Source organism: Aptenodytes patagonicus, chromosome 1, assembly GCF_965638725.1.
Source record: "Aptenodytes patagonicus chromosome 1, bAptPat1.pri.cur, whole genome shotgun sequence".
NCBI lineage: Eukaryota > Metazoa > Chordata > Aves > Sphenisciformes > Spheniscidae > Aptenodytes > Aptenodytes patagonicus.
In genome coordinates, this window is record NC_134949.1 from 218,178,847 (window position 1) to 218,194,951 (window position 16,105).

Sequence of the window (16,105 nt, forward strand, 5' to 3'; positions counted from 1 at the left end):
TGCATATGTATATGCAAATATACCTTTCCCTCTGATCCTGCTCACTAAAGAGTCGGTTACGCCTACAACAATTAGTGCTGGAATTCCTAAATTTTAAGGCCAGAAGGGACATTACTTTATGTGCTCTTGACATCTATGTAATACAGATCCAACTGTAATTTCTTCATTAAGGCATCAAAATTGGCTCATTGACATAATCCTGTGGTTTTTAAATTTAGGTACTGTGCTTGCAAGGGAGTTAAACCTAGTAAAAGCTGAAGTTGCTATTAGATCACCTCAGTTGCTGTTAGTATTTTTTTTCTTTGCTTTGTTTTAGAAGAGAGATTGCTTGAATTCTTCTCTTATTAGGTTGCCAGCAGGAAAACCAGAAGGCTGCTAGATAAAAGTAAAACTTTCCATGTGACGTGTGGTGTTACAATATGCATCTTTTCAGGTGAGACCTTACTGTGCTGAGCAGCAGCTTGTTTGGGAAACACATTGAAGCAGTACTTTGTGGTTTTTCTTGTACAGTACATTTGGGGGTAGTCTTGCTCTGTGCTTCCCTGCCTTAAATTGTGAATGCTTTCTCAGATGTGTGTGGGGTTTGGTTTATTTTTCCTTTAAACACATGGCTTACATTCTAATGCTGAGCCTTTCCTTAAAATTCCAGTTTCTAAAAGGACAGGTATATGAGATCAAGTCAAAATCTGCCATTACAAGTGACCCTCCATTGTGCCTAAAGGAATCTGAGTGAAGAAGCAGGGTGCTGCAGGCTTATCTGCAGAAGAGGGAGCAGCAGAGACATATACCCAGTTCTGTGAAGAAGAAATATTCTTGGGTGGACACCTTTGAATGTTGTCTCCCAGCTGAAGCACTGCAGTACGGAAATGATTGCTGTAGTGTTAAAAAATCTTAAAATACGTACAGCTTTCTGCCATGAATATCTGTAACCTCATTTACTTTAGAAAAAGAATTCCTTAGTCCCTGATGCATCTCATGCAGGTGATATGATTATAGCTTGGCATCTGGGTAACCACTTTTCTTTACTTCAGGGCAACATCTACCTCTTGTTTACAGATCTCAGCTTTTCTTTGTTTTTTTTAGTCTTACATGTTGCTGCTCATCTGGTGAACGCTCTTAACTTCTCTGAGAACTACAACGAAGACTTTCTGGCACTAAACGCAGCGAACTATCGTGGTGAGGTGAGCCAGCTGTCCTTTAATATTTTGCTTTTAAGTATATAATTTAAATATATGATTATTTGTATATTCCATTCCGTTGTGTGATCCTATGATCTATACAGTGCTGCTGTTTTGTGCACTGAAAACTCACCATCATGTGCATTGCTGTGGATTTTACTTCTTTCTCTGGACAAAGCATGTATTAAGCACTTTTTGTTTAAGCCAGTAGGATTCAGTTGTATTGGATTATGAGGTGGAGAATGCTGTCATCAAGTCCTTTGACCTTGCACCCTGTTCTCCTGCTTCTCTTCTTCTGCTTCTCTCTGTTCCTTGGGTGGGCCTGGTTGAGACACTTCTGCTGCTGTTCAGGAAAAAACATTCTGCATTTGCACTACTTAGAATATAGTGCTATGTGACATATACTGGGGATTTGAGGATAGTGAGATTTGAGACTCATTTTGCATTTTTAAACTGCAGTGGGAACTGGAGTATATATGCTAAGAGTGGAATTGGTTATCTGCATGAACTGGGATGGAAGCTGATTTCCACTTACGAAATACTTGGTTTGCATGACTTCTCTGACTGTGGTGCAGATCTCTTGAAGGCATACCAGAGTCCTAGTCCCTCCTCCAGGTGCTTGCTTGTGCATTTGGCTCTGGAGAGATATTTGCAGATTTTAGGAGTAAGACCAGAATCCAGGACTCCTTCTTCTTTGGGCTACAATCAAGTTCTCTCTTGTTTATATTCATTACAGTCTCAAGTCTGCATTTCTTTTCTACCAGCTTCATTAGGAAAGATTTAGAATGACCCTATCCCAGCTGCATCCTTTCCTGGAAAAGGAGAGCTTGACTCAGCCCAGGCTCATAAGGACCAACAACCAAGGTCTTGGCCACTCCCTGGGTGAATGATCTAATCACCGAGCTATTCTATGGCAGACAGACTTGCCAACACCAACTATTGTGCTGAGGTTCTGGATTGAACTGCATGTGTCTGGAGTGTCTGCATGTGTTAGGAGTGGTCTAATAGACTTAGCCTCATCAGGAACATTAGCAGGAGCTTGCCTCAGGCAAGAACGTGCCAGGGTGTGCATGGCAGCCTGTACTAAGCAGCCTCAGGAATTTTGCAATAGAAAATGGAGTTAAGTTTTTAGTAACTCTAGGACCAAAACATCCTGGATTATAGGTACTCTAGTAGCTCTTGAACCTTTGAGCTTGGATTCCACTTAAACCTGTTTTTTAACTGTGGTGGGCAGTCTGGATGCTACTGTCATCTTCTGCACATGGGTGCGCACATCTGGATGTGGACAAGGTCTGTATGAAAACTGCTTACCTCCCCTCACTGCATTTTACTGCAAGTTTTTAAAAAAAAGTCTTTCTCCGCAGTGAAGACAAAACCTCATGAGGTGCAGGACTCAGGGGGAGTGAGGCAGTTTCCTGTGGGGTTGACATATTCCCTCTTCCTTTCACATGTGGTGAAGGACACAGGAACATCTGGCCTTGTATTGTCAGGTCCTTTGTGTTCAGTCCTGCTTCACTGGAGTCCACTGCAAATCTCTTGGTGATGTAACTGACAGTAAAATGCTCGCCGCTGGTCTTCCATTTAAATTCAAAATCTCTCTTCTGCTCCCCTCTGTCCTCCCAAAGGTATGAGGTAACTGAGTAAAGTTAGGCTTTCAAAAAATAATTATTTGTAAAATTATCTGGATCCTAATTTTTCATAACAGATCAGAACTGTCTTCACTGGGGGAATGCAAAGGCTAAAGGTTTAGTTTATGTTGAATTGCAGTCAGTGTAAACTGCTACCAAATACCAAATCCATTCCTGCATCCAGATTTAGGGATTGCTTATGCCATCGATCATGTGAGCTTTATGAGCTACTTATTACATTATTCATATGGATATAAAATCACATATGTTGACTTTTTTTTTTGGCCTGTCTGTTTTTCAGGACCCGAGGAAACTGCTTTTTGCTACTGGTAAGTCTGTTGCAAAACTGAATGAGGAAGTTTGCTGCTTCTCACCATCACTCTCCAGACAAAACATTTTGATCCTGTGTTTTTGCATGCTCCATTTGTTGTATCTCAGCTAGGTTGAGATGTGTTATTTGTGTTAATATAACCTGGGTTTGCTTATCCAATAGTCAGGAGGGAGGAGTTACATAAGCCCTGCAGTAGGATGAGCAGCATCTTCAAAGCTGTTGTACAGATGAGTCAGTGGAAAATCATCAGTTTCAAACAGAGATTCTGCATAATATTAAAACCAAATTCCTAAATGATCCAATTTCTAGAAAAAGAAACACAACAAAAAAGCAGTCTTCTTGCTTCAGCTGGTTTATTTAAGGGGTGGTTTGACTTCAGAGCCATCTAAACTGTTACATGGGAATCAGGCTTCAGCAGTCATAAAGAATAAATAAGCAAAGACATTTTTGGTGCAGGAATTTAGAAGAGAGCAATGTTTGGGTATGGAGGGGTAGGCACAAACCTGAGCTGTAGTGCTTCATAAGCAGGAAAAGGTCCTTTCTGAAGTCATCTCTCTTTCACTCTTATTTAGATCAAATGCAAAAAGTCCTAACTTGGTAGCATTTAGGGCAAGGTCCAAAGGAATCAATCTGGACAGCAATAAATGGGGTTCTAGACCTGTTAATCCCAATACTTTTATGAGATTTGGCAGCCTGTGGGAAAGGGCTTTCCAAAAACCCTAAGCAAGGTTTAGGTCAGTTGAGAGTAGAGGTTGGAGAACTGGTGTAGTTAGTGAATCAGTGGTGGAGGCTTGAAAGAAGGTGACTCACAGAGGAGGGAGTTAAAGATGGGGAGAGAGAATCAGAACAAGCAGCTAGTATTATATTTAGTATCTTAGATAAAGGAGGACTTGGGGTGAGAATGAGTGTAGAGGCCTCATCAAATATTGCACAGCTTCTGGGGACACCTTGAGACGTCTCTAGTTGAGCAGAGGACCTGCAAGGTGGAACTCCTTTTACCCTCTGATAGCCAGGAAAATACTGCATTTTCAAAAGTTTGAGCACATTGTTGGAAAAAGCAGTGATTCCAAGTCCTCTTAAATTTAAAACTACTCAGATCACTCCCCATCCTAACAACTGGTAATTAACATTTATTATTTGTGCTGTGGGAGTGCCCAGACAAGGACCAAGATTTTACTGCACTGGGAGCTGTACAAATATGTAAAAAAATGGTTTCTTCCCAAACAGTTCAGAACTAGATTTATTGGCTGGTTTTTTTAACACAGTGAAGAGAAGGAATAAGGAGTTGGAAGGATTTACAGTGTGATGGCTTCTCAGATCAGTCCAGGAAAGAACCTCCTTGCTTAAGGGTGTGAGGCTAGCTCTGGGAGGAACAAGTATTCAAGATTATAGTTAGTGGAGGAAAAGAGAGACAGGGACAGGGAGGAGAGGAAACACTAAAAATGCACTGATGAGTTGGGGCAAGGTTGTAAGTGATTTCAAGTTTGCAGTTTGATGGAGAAGAGAATTGAAGGACTGGATGTAAAAGCTGAGTGACAATGTAGGAAGCTGGATCGAGTGCTGTACTGCAATTGCATTGGAAGTATTTGTGTCAGAGGGGAGATTGATTGCGCACTGCATATCAAATTAGATTAAGAAAGAAGAAATGAAGAAGGAAGCAACAGAAAGAATGCACATTTTCTATTGCAACTCCTTTCAATTGTAACCTTTCCATGAAGGGGTGAAATTATGTTTCTTATGCAGTCCATGACAAAACTTCCATTGATTGTAGGACCAGGGTTTTTCCTACAGTTTGTAAAACTGAGGAGTGAATTGGGCTGTATCAGATTTTGGGTATCAGACTTTTCAACAAGTGGATATTGAGAAGTTTATAAAAAGATTTGAAATTGTCTCCTTATTGCTAAAGAGTCTAAAATCACAATCAATTATTAAAAAAATTAGCTTGTTCTTATCATTAGGATGTGATCCTGTAAAAGATCCTGGACCATTAAAATCTGTGGTTTTGCTATTTACATCCATGAAAGCTGGTTGAGACGCTTGTATTCTGACACTAAAACAGCACTTACTTAGCTTTGTGCTTGGTGATTGGCCTGACTTTGTTTAAACCCAAACACGTGACCAGAGACCATGCTTAAAAACTATCATTCTTAGAGAAGTAAAAGGTTTTGATGTAATGCTTCATGGATTTTAGGTTCTTAATTCTTAATTCAGATTCTTAATTCCTGGGATGGCAATTTTGAAGATAAGGTGCTCAGAAAATGTGGTAACTTTGGTTGGGATTTTTCTCAGAAAAAGTGATAACTTTGGTTGGGATTTTTCTAATCTATCTTTAGGCTGATGGTTTACTGTACTTTATGGGCAGGATTCTACTTTAGGATGAGATGAATCATGCTGTAGAAATACTTGTTTCTCTCCTTTGACTTAAAAAAGAGCCGAGGATAGACTAGTTCTGATACGAGTCTGCATTTGAGCAGATGAGTCCAATCCTTAATGTTTTTAACCTTTCCTTCTCAAATGCTGGCTGTAGATCGCTCTTACAGACCTTGCTCTACGGGCAACAATTTCAAGCATGATACAATGCCACGGAGAGTAATTTCAGGCTCTTTTTCATTCCAGGATGAAATGGGTTGGCAAACAATTGTAGTGACAGCTTGCATAGAAATTGATTTGCTTGGAATTCTGTCCCTGACCAGGTTTTTAATTGTCGTGTTCAACAGAGTTTAGGGTTTGGAATAAAAAAGAGATACGGAAACTTGTACAGTCAGTCTTACAAATAAACAGACAGGATTTGTTCTTGGTTACCTGCTTAGAGACAAATGTCGTGAGGAAATGATTACAGGAGCAAAGACTAATAGGAAATAAGTGATGCATGGTGAAATGCAAGGAAAAGGGCAGTTTTCTCTGGGAAGGTGGGAAATAACACAACAGCTCTTCCTTCCTATCTAGTTTGATACATGAATTGTCCTCAAGAGATAAATACATGCAAGAGTTTGATTGAATCATGATTTGTATATTTAATAACTTCCACTTTCTTAAAAGGTCATAGGAGACAAGTATACCTCTTCACAGTTCAAATGTCAGTTATCTTATGTCTGTTTTAGTTCCAGGTCTGACTGGAGTCATTATGGTGTTAGTATTATTCCTAATGTGTACAGCTTCTACGTATGCCATCAGGTAAGACATGATCTGATCATTATGCTTAAAAATGCCATTTGAGTAATCATATTCTCATACTGATTAGAGAGAATGAAGAGTAAATGCAATACGAGGCAAGAAGTATTTAAATGAGTGTTAAAAATACCACTTTTCTTGCCCTATTTTTTTTTTACTAGCTTGCAGGTAAATTAGCACAGTGAATTTTGTATTCAAAAAATTACAAAACCTGATTAAATTGCCTTCAGGGAAAAATATTGTTTGAGGAATGTGCTCAGTTAAAAATCTAGACCTTTAAAAATTCAAATAGTTCTTTTTTCCTGTTTGTACAGGAAGGCAGTAAACTAAGCATATGGAAGGTTCTGTCCAATGCACAAATTAAGTCCACTGGAAGTAAAATAAGATGATATCTTTATCTTAATTATTTTCACCAATTAATTGTAACAACAAACTGTAAAAAAACAGCAACCAAAAAAACCAGCAACGAAGCAAACCAAAACAGAATTGTGCTACTTAAGTAGAATGTTGCTTTTTTTAAAGCTCTGCTTCTGGTTGTCAGATACATTCTTTTTAATGTCGATTATAACTTTGAAACAGCAATGCAGTATTGGCTCAGAATAGCTGCTGGGATTTCTAAAGGTTTGGTCCTCCAGTGGGTTCACTTTCTGCACCAACATTATTGAACACATATTATAGTACATTTGAGTCACTGGTACCTTGGAGGATCTAGCCCAACGTTGTAGCCTTTTTAAGGCTTGGATTCTGCAACTGAAGCATATAAAAGAACCCTTCATTTTTATAGCAGTCTCTGGTGAATTCAAAGACTGATTATGTAAATACATCATCTCAATTCAGCAAACACTGAAGGATATTTTAATTCCATAGCTTCAAACATTAATGGTGCTCCACTGATATGAGCTAGTTACGTGGTTTTGAACTTTGTTGAACTAATCTGTCTTTCCTGAGTAGCAATGTTATCAGGTGCTGATTCAGGAAGGTAGTTCAGCAAATCCTTGTGCACTTTTTGTAGACAAAGATACTTTCAGGTTTGAGACCTTTGTGAGGAACCGTAGGCTACAGAAGTGCAGGGTAGGACTGCTGCACAAGATGTCAGACATGGCTGCACGTTACATAGTCCACACAGATGGCTCTGCTTGCAAAAGAAAGCCAGTTTTGGGAAGATGGAAAAATAAAACAATTACTTCACTCTGCAGCAGTGAGCCAGAACAAAGTCCTGTTTTCTCCAAGGCTGTGATAAATTAGAAAAAAAAGAACAGCATTTATTAATGATTGAGAAACTTAGGAAAATATATGTAGTTGCAAACATATTCTTGGAAATAATAATTTTGGGGTTCATGCAGCAAAGGTTTCCATCTTTCCAAGTGACATGCTTGTTATTTCCTTCTTCAATTACTGTAAGTGCAAGTGCTTTCCCGCCTTTCTGCCATCTAGCCAGCAGAATCAAAGCCTAGCGATAATTCTTATTTAGAAATTTTATCCTGGCTTCTCCCTCAGGCATATGGCTCAAGCTTGTCTTTATAGTGTTTTCGTAAGGAAACAAACTTCCATGTGCATCTTTCTGTCCCTTTTCAATCTCTTTGCCTGTGGATTCTCACACGCCTTATGATGGCTAAACTCACGCTATAGTCTTAGGAAAATTAATTGTAAATGTTCACTGCCTATCAGAAACTGGGCTTTTTAAAAAGTATTTCAGAGACTGTTGCACCCTTTTGGATTTCAGCCCTAATCCGCTCTTGCACACTGACCTCTTTAATCATTTCTTCCTTCATATGTTCTTCCTGAAATTTTTCTATGCGTGACTATCCTGCTATTTTCGCACCTTTACTTGGTCAGCAAACGGTGTGAATAAGTATTAGGAGGATTGAATTAGCTGCTAATGTTTTAAAGGGGGAAAGTGAGTATTGTCTGAAAAATTTTCTAAATTTTTGCCGTGTCATACCTGAGTATTAGACCAACATTTTTTGTTCAGTAGTTGTTTGTTGGAAGGGTTATGACGTTAGTAGAAAATACAATAAATCCTGTGAATAAACTTTGACATTTTTGCTAACTTTCATATGGATGTTGTTCAAGAGTATTTCCATTGAACACAATTACTAGTGACTTTGGAAATCATATATTTAAAGGAACATTAAAATATAAGCTGCTCCGATGCCATCTCTTTTTGTAACCAAATATTCCAGTCTTCAATTTCTTCTTCTAAACTACCACATATAGCTTCCTTTTCAAAACTAAGAGTGTTAAAAATAGTTTTCCAAAACTGTGCTGCTTACTGTGTCCCTTTAAAGCATGGCAAACTCCCCTTAGATTTCTTGGTAAGTTAACTCTTGCAGGTCTTCACCTGCAAAATTCTAAAGTAGATTAGCCAAAATTAAATATTCAACTTGATCTCAAATTTTCAGGACTTTTGAGTTCCTAAGAAATGCATTCATTCTGTGAATAATGTCTATTTTAAGCCCTAAGAAGAAGGTAAAGAAAGTAATAAATGTTCTGAAGAACTATAAAAATATATATGGAGAAGTAGGAAGATTATTGAGTGTATTAGAGTAGTGTATGTATCTGTAGGACACAGTTTAAGAAGGATACAAGTAAGAAATATATAATTATTAAAATGTTGAAAAATATGCTTTGTGGTAAGAGATTCAAGGATTTCCATCCTTTTAGTTTAAGGAAGTGAAGTTGAGAGGACTTGATTACATTTAGTGGAACTTGATACATGTGAGGAACCAGGATTTTATAGTAGAGGTATCTGCAGGAATGCTGAAAGAAAAATGAAATGCGCAACTGGCTGGAAGCTGACATTTAGACATATTCAGAGAAGTGTACGGCAATTTTAATCAGTAATAATATTTAGCTGTTGAAAACAACACGTCAGAAGCTGCGATTGACTTTCCATCACTGAAATTTTGAAAAATTGGTGCATTCTGAAAAAAGTGCTCAAGATCCAGTAAAAAATAATTCAGTGTGCAGCTTTTGGTATTGTAGCAAGATACCAAATTAAACCAGAGCTCCAAGACCTGTTTTGGGTCTGGGGGTAAATTGTATTCTCTTTGTGCCTTCTCATTGTGCTTCCACTCCCCACACCATCATCCTTTACTTTCATCTTACTGATGTTCACTCTCACAACTCCTTACAGATACTGATGAGTGACTGCATGGAAACGCCTACCAGGAGATGGGGGTAGTTAGAAATGGTTTGAGCAGCCTCAAGGAGGAAAAAGTGTTAGCGTGGTGCTGAATGGGGGAAGGATGGCAGAGTGAAGGGGGGGGTTCAGAGCCCCTTGCTGTTGCTGGGTTCCTTAGAACTGCCCTTGCTTGGGTTTTATTTTGGTGGCCCTCAGATTATCAAAATTATTTTTTCTGTCTTGAGAAAGAAAACAAGTAAGTCCTGTATTGACAGAAACAAATGCCGTGTGTGTTTCAGATGTATTGAAGCAAGGGTAGTTAGCTGTTTATGTAAAAGGCCATAGGAGCAGAAAAAATTCTGAAAAAAGTTAGCTATGTTGGAGGAGTAGCTTCTTAAACTATGTTCTCAGAGTTAAGGTTGTTTTTTAGTTAATAATTGTTTTGGCTTATGAATGGGGGTAGGTTTTTTGGTTTTGGAAAGGACTCTCCTACCATGCTGTGTAGTGTGAGAGGTGTGTTTGTGTGCTATGAAGTAGAGTATTTTCTTAACCATTTGGTGGTTGTTGTTTTTTGGTGACTATTTTACTCAATAAAAAAAACAAACAGGCTTAACAGAAAACACTTCCAGATGGGTATTTTCTTTGGTCTTGGTTCTTTTTACATTACCTAACAAATTACTGATGAAAGGAAGTCTTCTTTCCCCTTCACCTCTCCTGATCCCCACAGTGGTAACGTTCTTCTTGTTCCTCCCAAGACCATCGATCCTAGAGCCCCAACGTATGTGGCCTCCTGCCCTCAAAATTCTCCTGCCTGTCCTCTTGTTGCCTCCTTGCTCTAGTTCCCTTTCCTCCTGTGTCTCCTTCCACTCCATATCCTCACAAGTTTCTTTTACCTTTCCCACCAGCCCTTCTGCTGCTGTCTCTGGTACCTGTTTGTAGGTTGTACCAGTAGTGACAGATTAAACACCACAGCCCTGTATTGGGGCAGGGAGAACGCAAGGAGGCACTCACTGTAAAGAGGTTGAGTTTTGAGCCTGGAGACTGAAGAACTATTCTAGCTATAAGGATCTGATAGGGACTAAGTAGGACCTATGAAAGCAGTGAAGTCTCCTAATTTAGGAACAGTTCTTCAGCTGGCTCTGTACTTCTATGTCCTTCATTTCTCTTTCTCAGCTTTTTACTTCTGTGCCAGTCACCTGTTCTTCTCAACACTTAATTGCTTGCAAGTACAGTGTGCCTGTAGGAATACATACTGGGCTTTGACTATTCTACATGACTACGTGGTGTATAATGATGTCCTATGTGCACAGATCTGCTTTTAATTAGCAGTGATTCCATCTGAGTGAAACAGCATTGAACCATGGTTTATTCTTTTCAGGGTTTCAAACTATGACATCTTCTGGTATACACACAACCTTTTCTTTGTCTTCTATATGCTGCTGATGCTACATGTTTCTGGGTAAGTAAATGGAAAATACTGTCCCTTTTCCTGAAGCACAACCAGAAAGAGCAGTTCCCTTGATTACTGCCTTTCCCGAGCTCGCTTGTGCACAGTGGGCCAACTTCTTGACAAGATACTATGCTCTTCAGTTTTTCAACAGGTTATTGTTTAAATAAAGTTCAGATTGTAGCTTGGAGAATTGTGTGTTACTACAACCAGCTAGCACAAACTTCTTCACTTTCAAGTTTATTCCTTGTCCATGATACCAGTTTCTAGTGGGAAATAAAGAAAACATTATTGTTTCTTTTCTGCCCCCTCTTACCTGGCTGCTGAGAGGAGAATGTGAAGCAAAGTTGCTCATCCTTTTCTCTTTCCTCTCTACCTTCCGTTTTGACTCCTAAGGAGAGGGAAGGAGCGACCTCTCCCTAATTATCTCTTTCTCATTGCTCTGATACAAAATTTACTAGTTTTTCTTCTTGTTTTCACAAACATCAGACCAGTGTTCATGTGCCATGAGGCTGATGATCAGGTCTGTATCTGGCACAAACAAGTCCAGCTGTACCGCAAGGTAGAGCAGCTTCCACAAGTTATGCTGTGTGAAAATCTGGTCCATTAATGTCTCTGAAGTTTCCTTTGTGGATGTAGGTGCAGAGATTGGTATAGGGAAGGGAAGGTGTATTTGAACGAGGTTTATTTCTCCATGTCATCAAACATCTACTGAAACATGGGGTGCTGGAATGTCTGTGCGATACTCAGCACCACTGCTTAAAGTAAACAGTGAAAAGTAATTAGGCCTAGCAAGATCACAGTAGGAATATGTTGCTGAACAAAACAAACGCAGCTTGAGATCTGGTGAATTGAAATAATGAGTTCAAAACAATTGAAACTCCTGGACATAATTCCAGTTCTCTGTGTTTTGTTTTTTTTTGTTGTGGCATAGCTCTTGTTCATAGCTGGGGAAGATGGATCTAACCTATTCTCCCCATCCTGGGGCAGGATGAACTTTTGCTAAATTATTCTTGACGGGTGTTTGTCTAACTTCTTGAAAACATCTGGTGACTGAGATCCTCTAACCTCCCTAGGCAATCTATTCCAGTGATTGCCTTCGGAGTATTTTTCATGCCTAGTTTAATTCATCTCCTTCACTGTATTATCCTTTGCCCATTGTCTTCCTAAACATGTTGCCACTTCATGAAGGAAGAAGTCTCGTTGGAGAAGTTTGCAAACCAAGGCTGCAGGAATACACCAAGTGTTAAACAGGCATCTTCTTGTACACAGCCTCCTTAATATTGAATTGGAAAGCCTTTCAGTGAGAATGTGGAAGAACTGAGTGTCAGTTAAAAGTGGAAGAAGAATGAGTCATGGAGAGTGGGAGTCAGTTCAAGTTTAAGATGCCTAATTGTAGGTCTACATGTTTTCTAAGTGCCTGTCTCCCATTATAGTCTAATGAGTTCTAATAAATACAGTCAATGGAGCCTCGAGAATGCTTCAGCTAACCTGCTGCTACAAGTATCTACATTCAAGTGAGCTGGATTGATTTCTGGGCTCCATTGGTGATATTGATTAGAAGATCTCTTCTGAGAATAAAGTAAGCTTAGACACCCATGCTTAGGTGCCCAGGTGACTCCTACATGGCATGTCCTAGAGATTTGCAGACACATGGCCAGTTACTCTATAGAGCAAGGCATTTCCTGTGGCTGGAGTGTGCAGGCAGATTGGGTGAGGATTTACCTGTCTTGGGAGTCTCTCCTTTTGAGTATTTCCACAGTATTCCTGGATTCTTGTTTTGTTTCAAACTATTACAGGTGTGTTCTTATAGTATCCTCTTCTTCAGGGTAGCCAAGCACTTCTCAGCAGTATATAAAGTGACATGATTCATCCGTCATATGTTACTGGTTTGTTCTTTCGTCCCTACCCTAAGGGAGAGGAGAATCTTTCAGGGAATTATCCTTAAAGACTTTCGTTGCTCTTGTATTTCTTGCAAAGTGACTTTCAAATATTTTAGTGGCTTAAGGCTTGGTGCATATCTTCATTAAATTGTCTGTATTTTAAGCCAGTAATAGCAACAACAAAAAATAGTTTATGTGGAAAACAGAAGCTTGATGTTTCTAGTACCAATATAAGGAGCTATAAAACATACAAAACATTTGGAGCCCGATCCTCAGCTGATCCAGATTTGGTATTACTGTGGAGTTCAGTGGGTTATGCTGGTTCATAGGAGCTGAGAATAAGTCACTAGAGTTATCCAAGGATTTATCTTCCAAAGGCTGAAAATTCTTAAGATTCCGCCCACACATTGACCTTTAGGAGACCCCTCAAGCAACTCACCTTGAGTTGAGCAGCGGAATATGGATGAGGAGATAGGAGCAATGTAGTTCCCTATAAAAACATTGAGAACCATTGACCTCTAGCTTATCATCATAAAAATCTCAAGAAACAGTGATATATATATTTTCCAGCTGTAGCCAGAAGTGAATGTTGTTTCTATTTCGGGGGTGGAAAATTGGGGCAGAGGTTGATGTATGCCCATGCAAATAGACTACATGCTGTGTTGCTCAGCCAGTAGGATACTTCCATATGACTTGCCCTTTTTGTCCCTCCCATTTTTGTTTGCTAAAGATGCCTGTGTCCTATTTACTGACATCCACATATCGATTTTTATGTATTCAAGTGTTGTACTGAATAAATATGAGGATAGCTCTTAGGCTCCTTAAGAGTTGTGCAGAACTCAACCTTTCTGGGAACTGATCTTGGGTGTGTAAGAAAACTTGCCTTTCCTTGACAGCTTCAGAAATGGGAGTCATTGCAGCTGCCGTCAACAGGCAGCTTTGTCATCCCAGTTTGCCACTCAGTTAGCATGTTTGTAATAGTTTAAACAAACTAGAGATTACTGGAGGGGATGCTCATGTTTGCAGTTCAGCTATTCATGTCTCAAGGAAAACTTTGAATCCTCTTTTGGGATGTTCTGAGAACAGAGAAGCTGTGAGAGCAGCTGGCAGGCATGCACACAAGGTTGATTGAAAAAATATCGCACGTGCTGTGACTTCCAGCTAAATCCACGAGGCACCATAATATTTATGGAGCAGGGAACTAGCATAATGCTAGGGGTATCTGTCACTTTGCAAATATGTGATGACCAACAGTGATGCCAGATGCAAGCGATAGGCATGATCGGGCAATAAATACAGACAGAAGCCTGGGTGTAGGCACACAGACACCTCCCAAGTGATTCTCCCAGGGTCGGACGTGGAGTTTAGAGTGAGCAGATTTAACTTCCAAGCTGTACATTATTCACTGGACCATGCAGGAAGCTTGTTACTAGCTGTCAGGACTGCATTTCAGTAGGGAAGATTGCCAGTAGCCTGTCGGAACCCATTTAAGTTGGGAATATTGCAGATATCCTACTTCTTTCTCCTCTTGTGAATTAAACTCTGTCAATGCTGCTGCTGTGTGTGTGTATGTTGGGAAGAGGAGCAGGGAGCATATGTCCTTATGTTTGATTGTATACTTGAGATGAGCCTTCAGCACATGGCCTAGCGCTCGGAGGGCACGTCTCACCAGACATTGTGTCAGTGTGCCTTATTTCCCACCCAGCACCATTCTATACAGCTGTCGTTTAGCCCTTTGTTTTTTTAAATATTCCTCCTTGTGGTTTTACTGTCATCAAATCCAGATTTGGAGGCAAGTAGTACTTCCGAGGAATTTTATTACTAGTATTATCGGTTCTTCCCCGTTTTGAATGATTCATTCATGTGTTGAGATATCCCAGAGTGTCTCAGGTTTCCACTTTTTTCTTCATAGTTTCTAGGTGCAGCTGCAAGGTTCTCACTTCATTTTACTATAAATTTAACTTGAGCTTAAAAAACAAGCATTGACCCCGCAAAATAATTTGCAAGAAAGGTTCCTTGGCCATGATTCAGTACTTTCTTTTTTCCTTCTATCTATTTGACAAGATGATATTCAAAGGAGCAAATTATATCATTGTGTGCAAACCTGATAAACAACGAAGTAATGGGAACATTCCTGCAGTTTATGATTTGGCAACTTAGGCCACTTCTGCTATGGACTGCCTTAAAAAATGGGCCTTGCTGACTGTAGGGAGGATGAGTGAAAACAGCCTGGCTGTGATTGAACTGGAAATGTGATTATTTAATTTTTTTTCAAGGCTCCCACAATATCTCCCCCTTTCAAGCAGTATTAAGCTTGAGGCTATTCAGTGGGGGAGTGCCAAGTGAGCTGGAAAAGTTAAACCTTGCCTCTAGTGACAGAGGGCTCTATTGTTGCAAAGCTTCGATCTCATTGAAAGTCCTGAAAGCAAACGGAATAAAAATTCGTACAGAAGATGAGCCTTGTGACTGCTTTCTAAAACCCTCTCTGAATTAAGATAAGTTGCTTGGTCTTGACTGTTACTTCAGTCTCTCTGCTATTTTATTTTCCTGTAGGGGAGTGCTCAAGTACCAGACCAACTTAGAGGAACACCCTCCTGGTTGCTTTAATCCTAACAAAACACTTCAAGAGAATATGACGGTGCCAAAGGCTTTTGAAGAGACGTTTCCTGACTATACTACTGAACCTTTCCCAGAGGACTTATCAGTACCAGAACCCTTTGTACAAAATAACTTTATGAGAATTTGTTCTGAGGAACCCAAGTTCCAGTCACACTTCCCAGAGGTCTGTATGATCCGACGTTTCAGGTATTACAAGCCATGCCAAGTCTTTCAGTCAGCCGTAACCACTAATTATTGCTTTTCCAGACCAGATGTTTTAATAATGGAAAATATTATTAAAACCTTTTCAGGCATTCAAAGATTTGGTGGGGGAAAAACAATCTGTATTAAACTTTGAACTGCATTACAATGTGGTGTATAGAATAGGGTGGAAAAATGTCAAGAGATTGGCTGTAACGTTCTTTTTTGTACGACACGGTAAGAGATGTATTGGTCTTGCTATAAATGTAACTTTAAATTACAGCGTAGCACTTCAGAGCAAACATTTATATAACATATTCATAAGGTCCCTTTGTAAGCTTTGTGTGGCAGTAGTTAATTGAAATAATCAAACTCCATTTGTTCTCTTTTTTTACCATACGGATGCAAGTCCTAATACTCATTTCTGGGTTGCAGTTGGTTGTGGTTTGGCTTTGTATAGCCTGTTGTTTGCAGACAGGATTGTTTTATATGTGGCGTGGGTAAATGAGTATGATGACAGTGGGGATAGAAAAGCCTTTTCTTT

General features: G+C 39.5%; 1 protein-coding gene across 2 annotated transcripts in view; it reads left to right on the top strand.

Moving 5' to 3' along the window:
• The window catches only part of NOX4 (NADPH oxidase 4), a 119,427-nt gene that overhangs the window by 15,474 nt on the left and 87,848 nt on the right, over nucleotides 1–16,105 (top strand). For both annotated transcript variants that reach the window (XM_076328335.1, XM_076328336.1), the window contains exons 4-9: nucleotides 349–433; nucleotides 1,084–1,181; nucleotides 3,108–3,135; nucleotides 6,239–6,311; nucleotides 10,811–10,891; nucleotides 15,316–15,544. In XM_076328335.1, coding sequence (XP_076184450.1) covers nucleotides 349–433; nucleotides 1,084–1,181; nucleotides 3,108–3,135; nucleotides 6,239–6,311; nucleotides 10,811–10,891; nucleotides 15,316–15,544 — 594 coding nt within the window. The remainder of the gene's footprint in view (nucleotides 1–348; nucleotides 434–1,083; nucleotides 1,182–3,107; nucleotides 3,136–6,238; nucleotides 6,312–10,810; nucleotides 10,892–15,315; nucleotides 15,545–16,105) is intronic.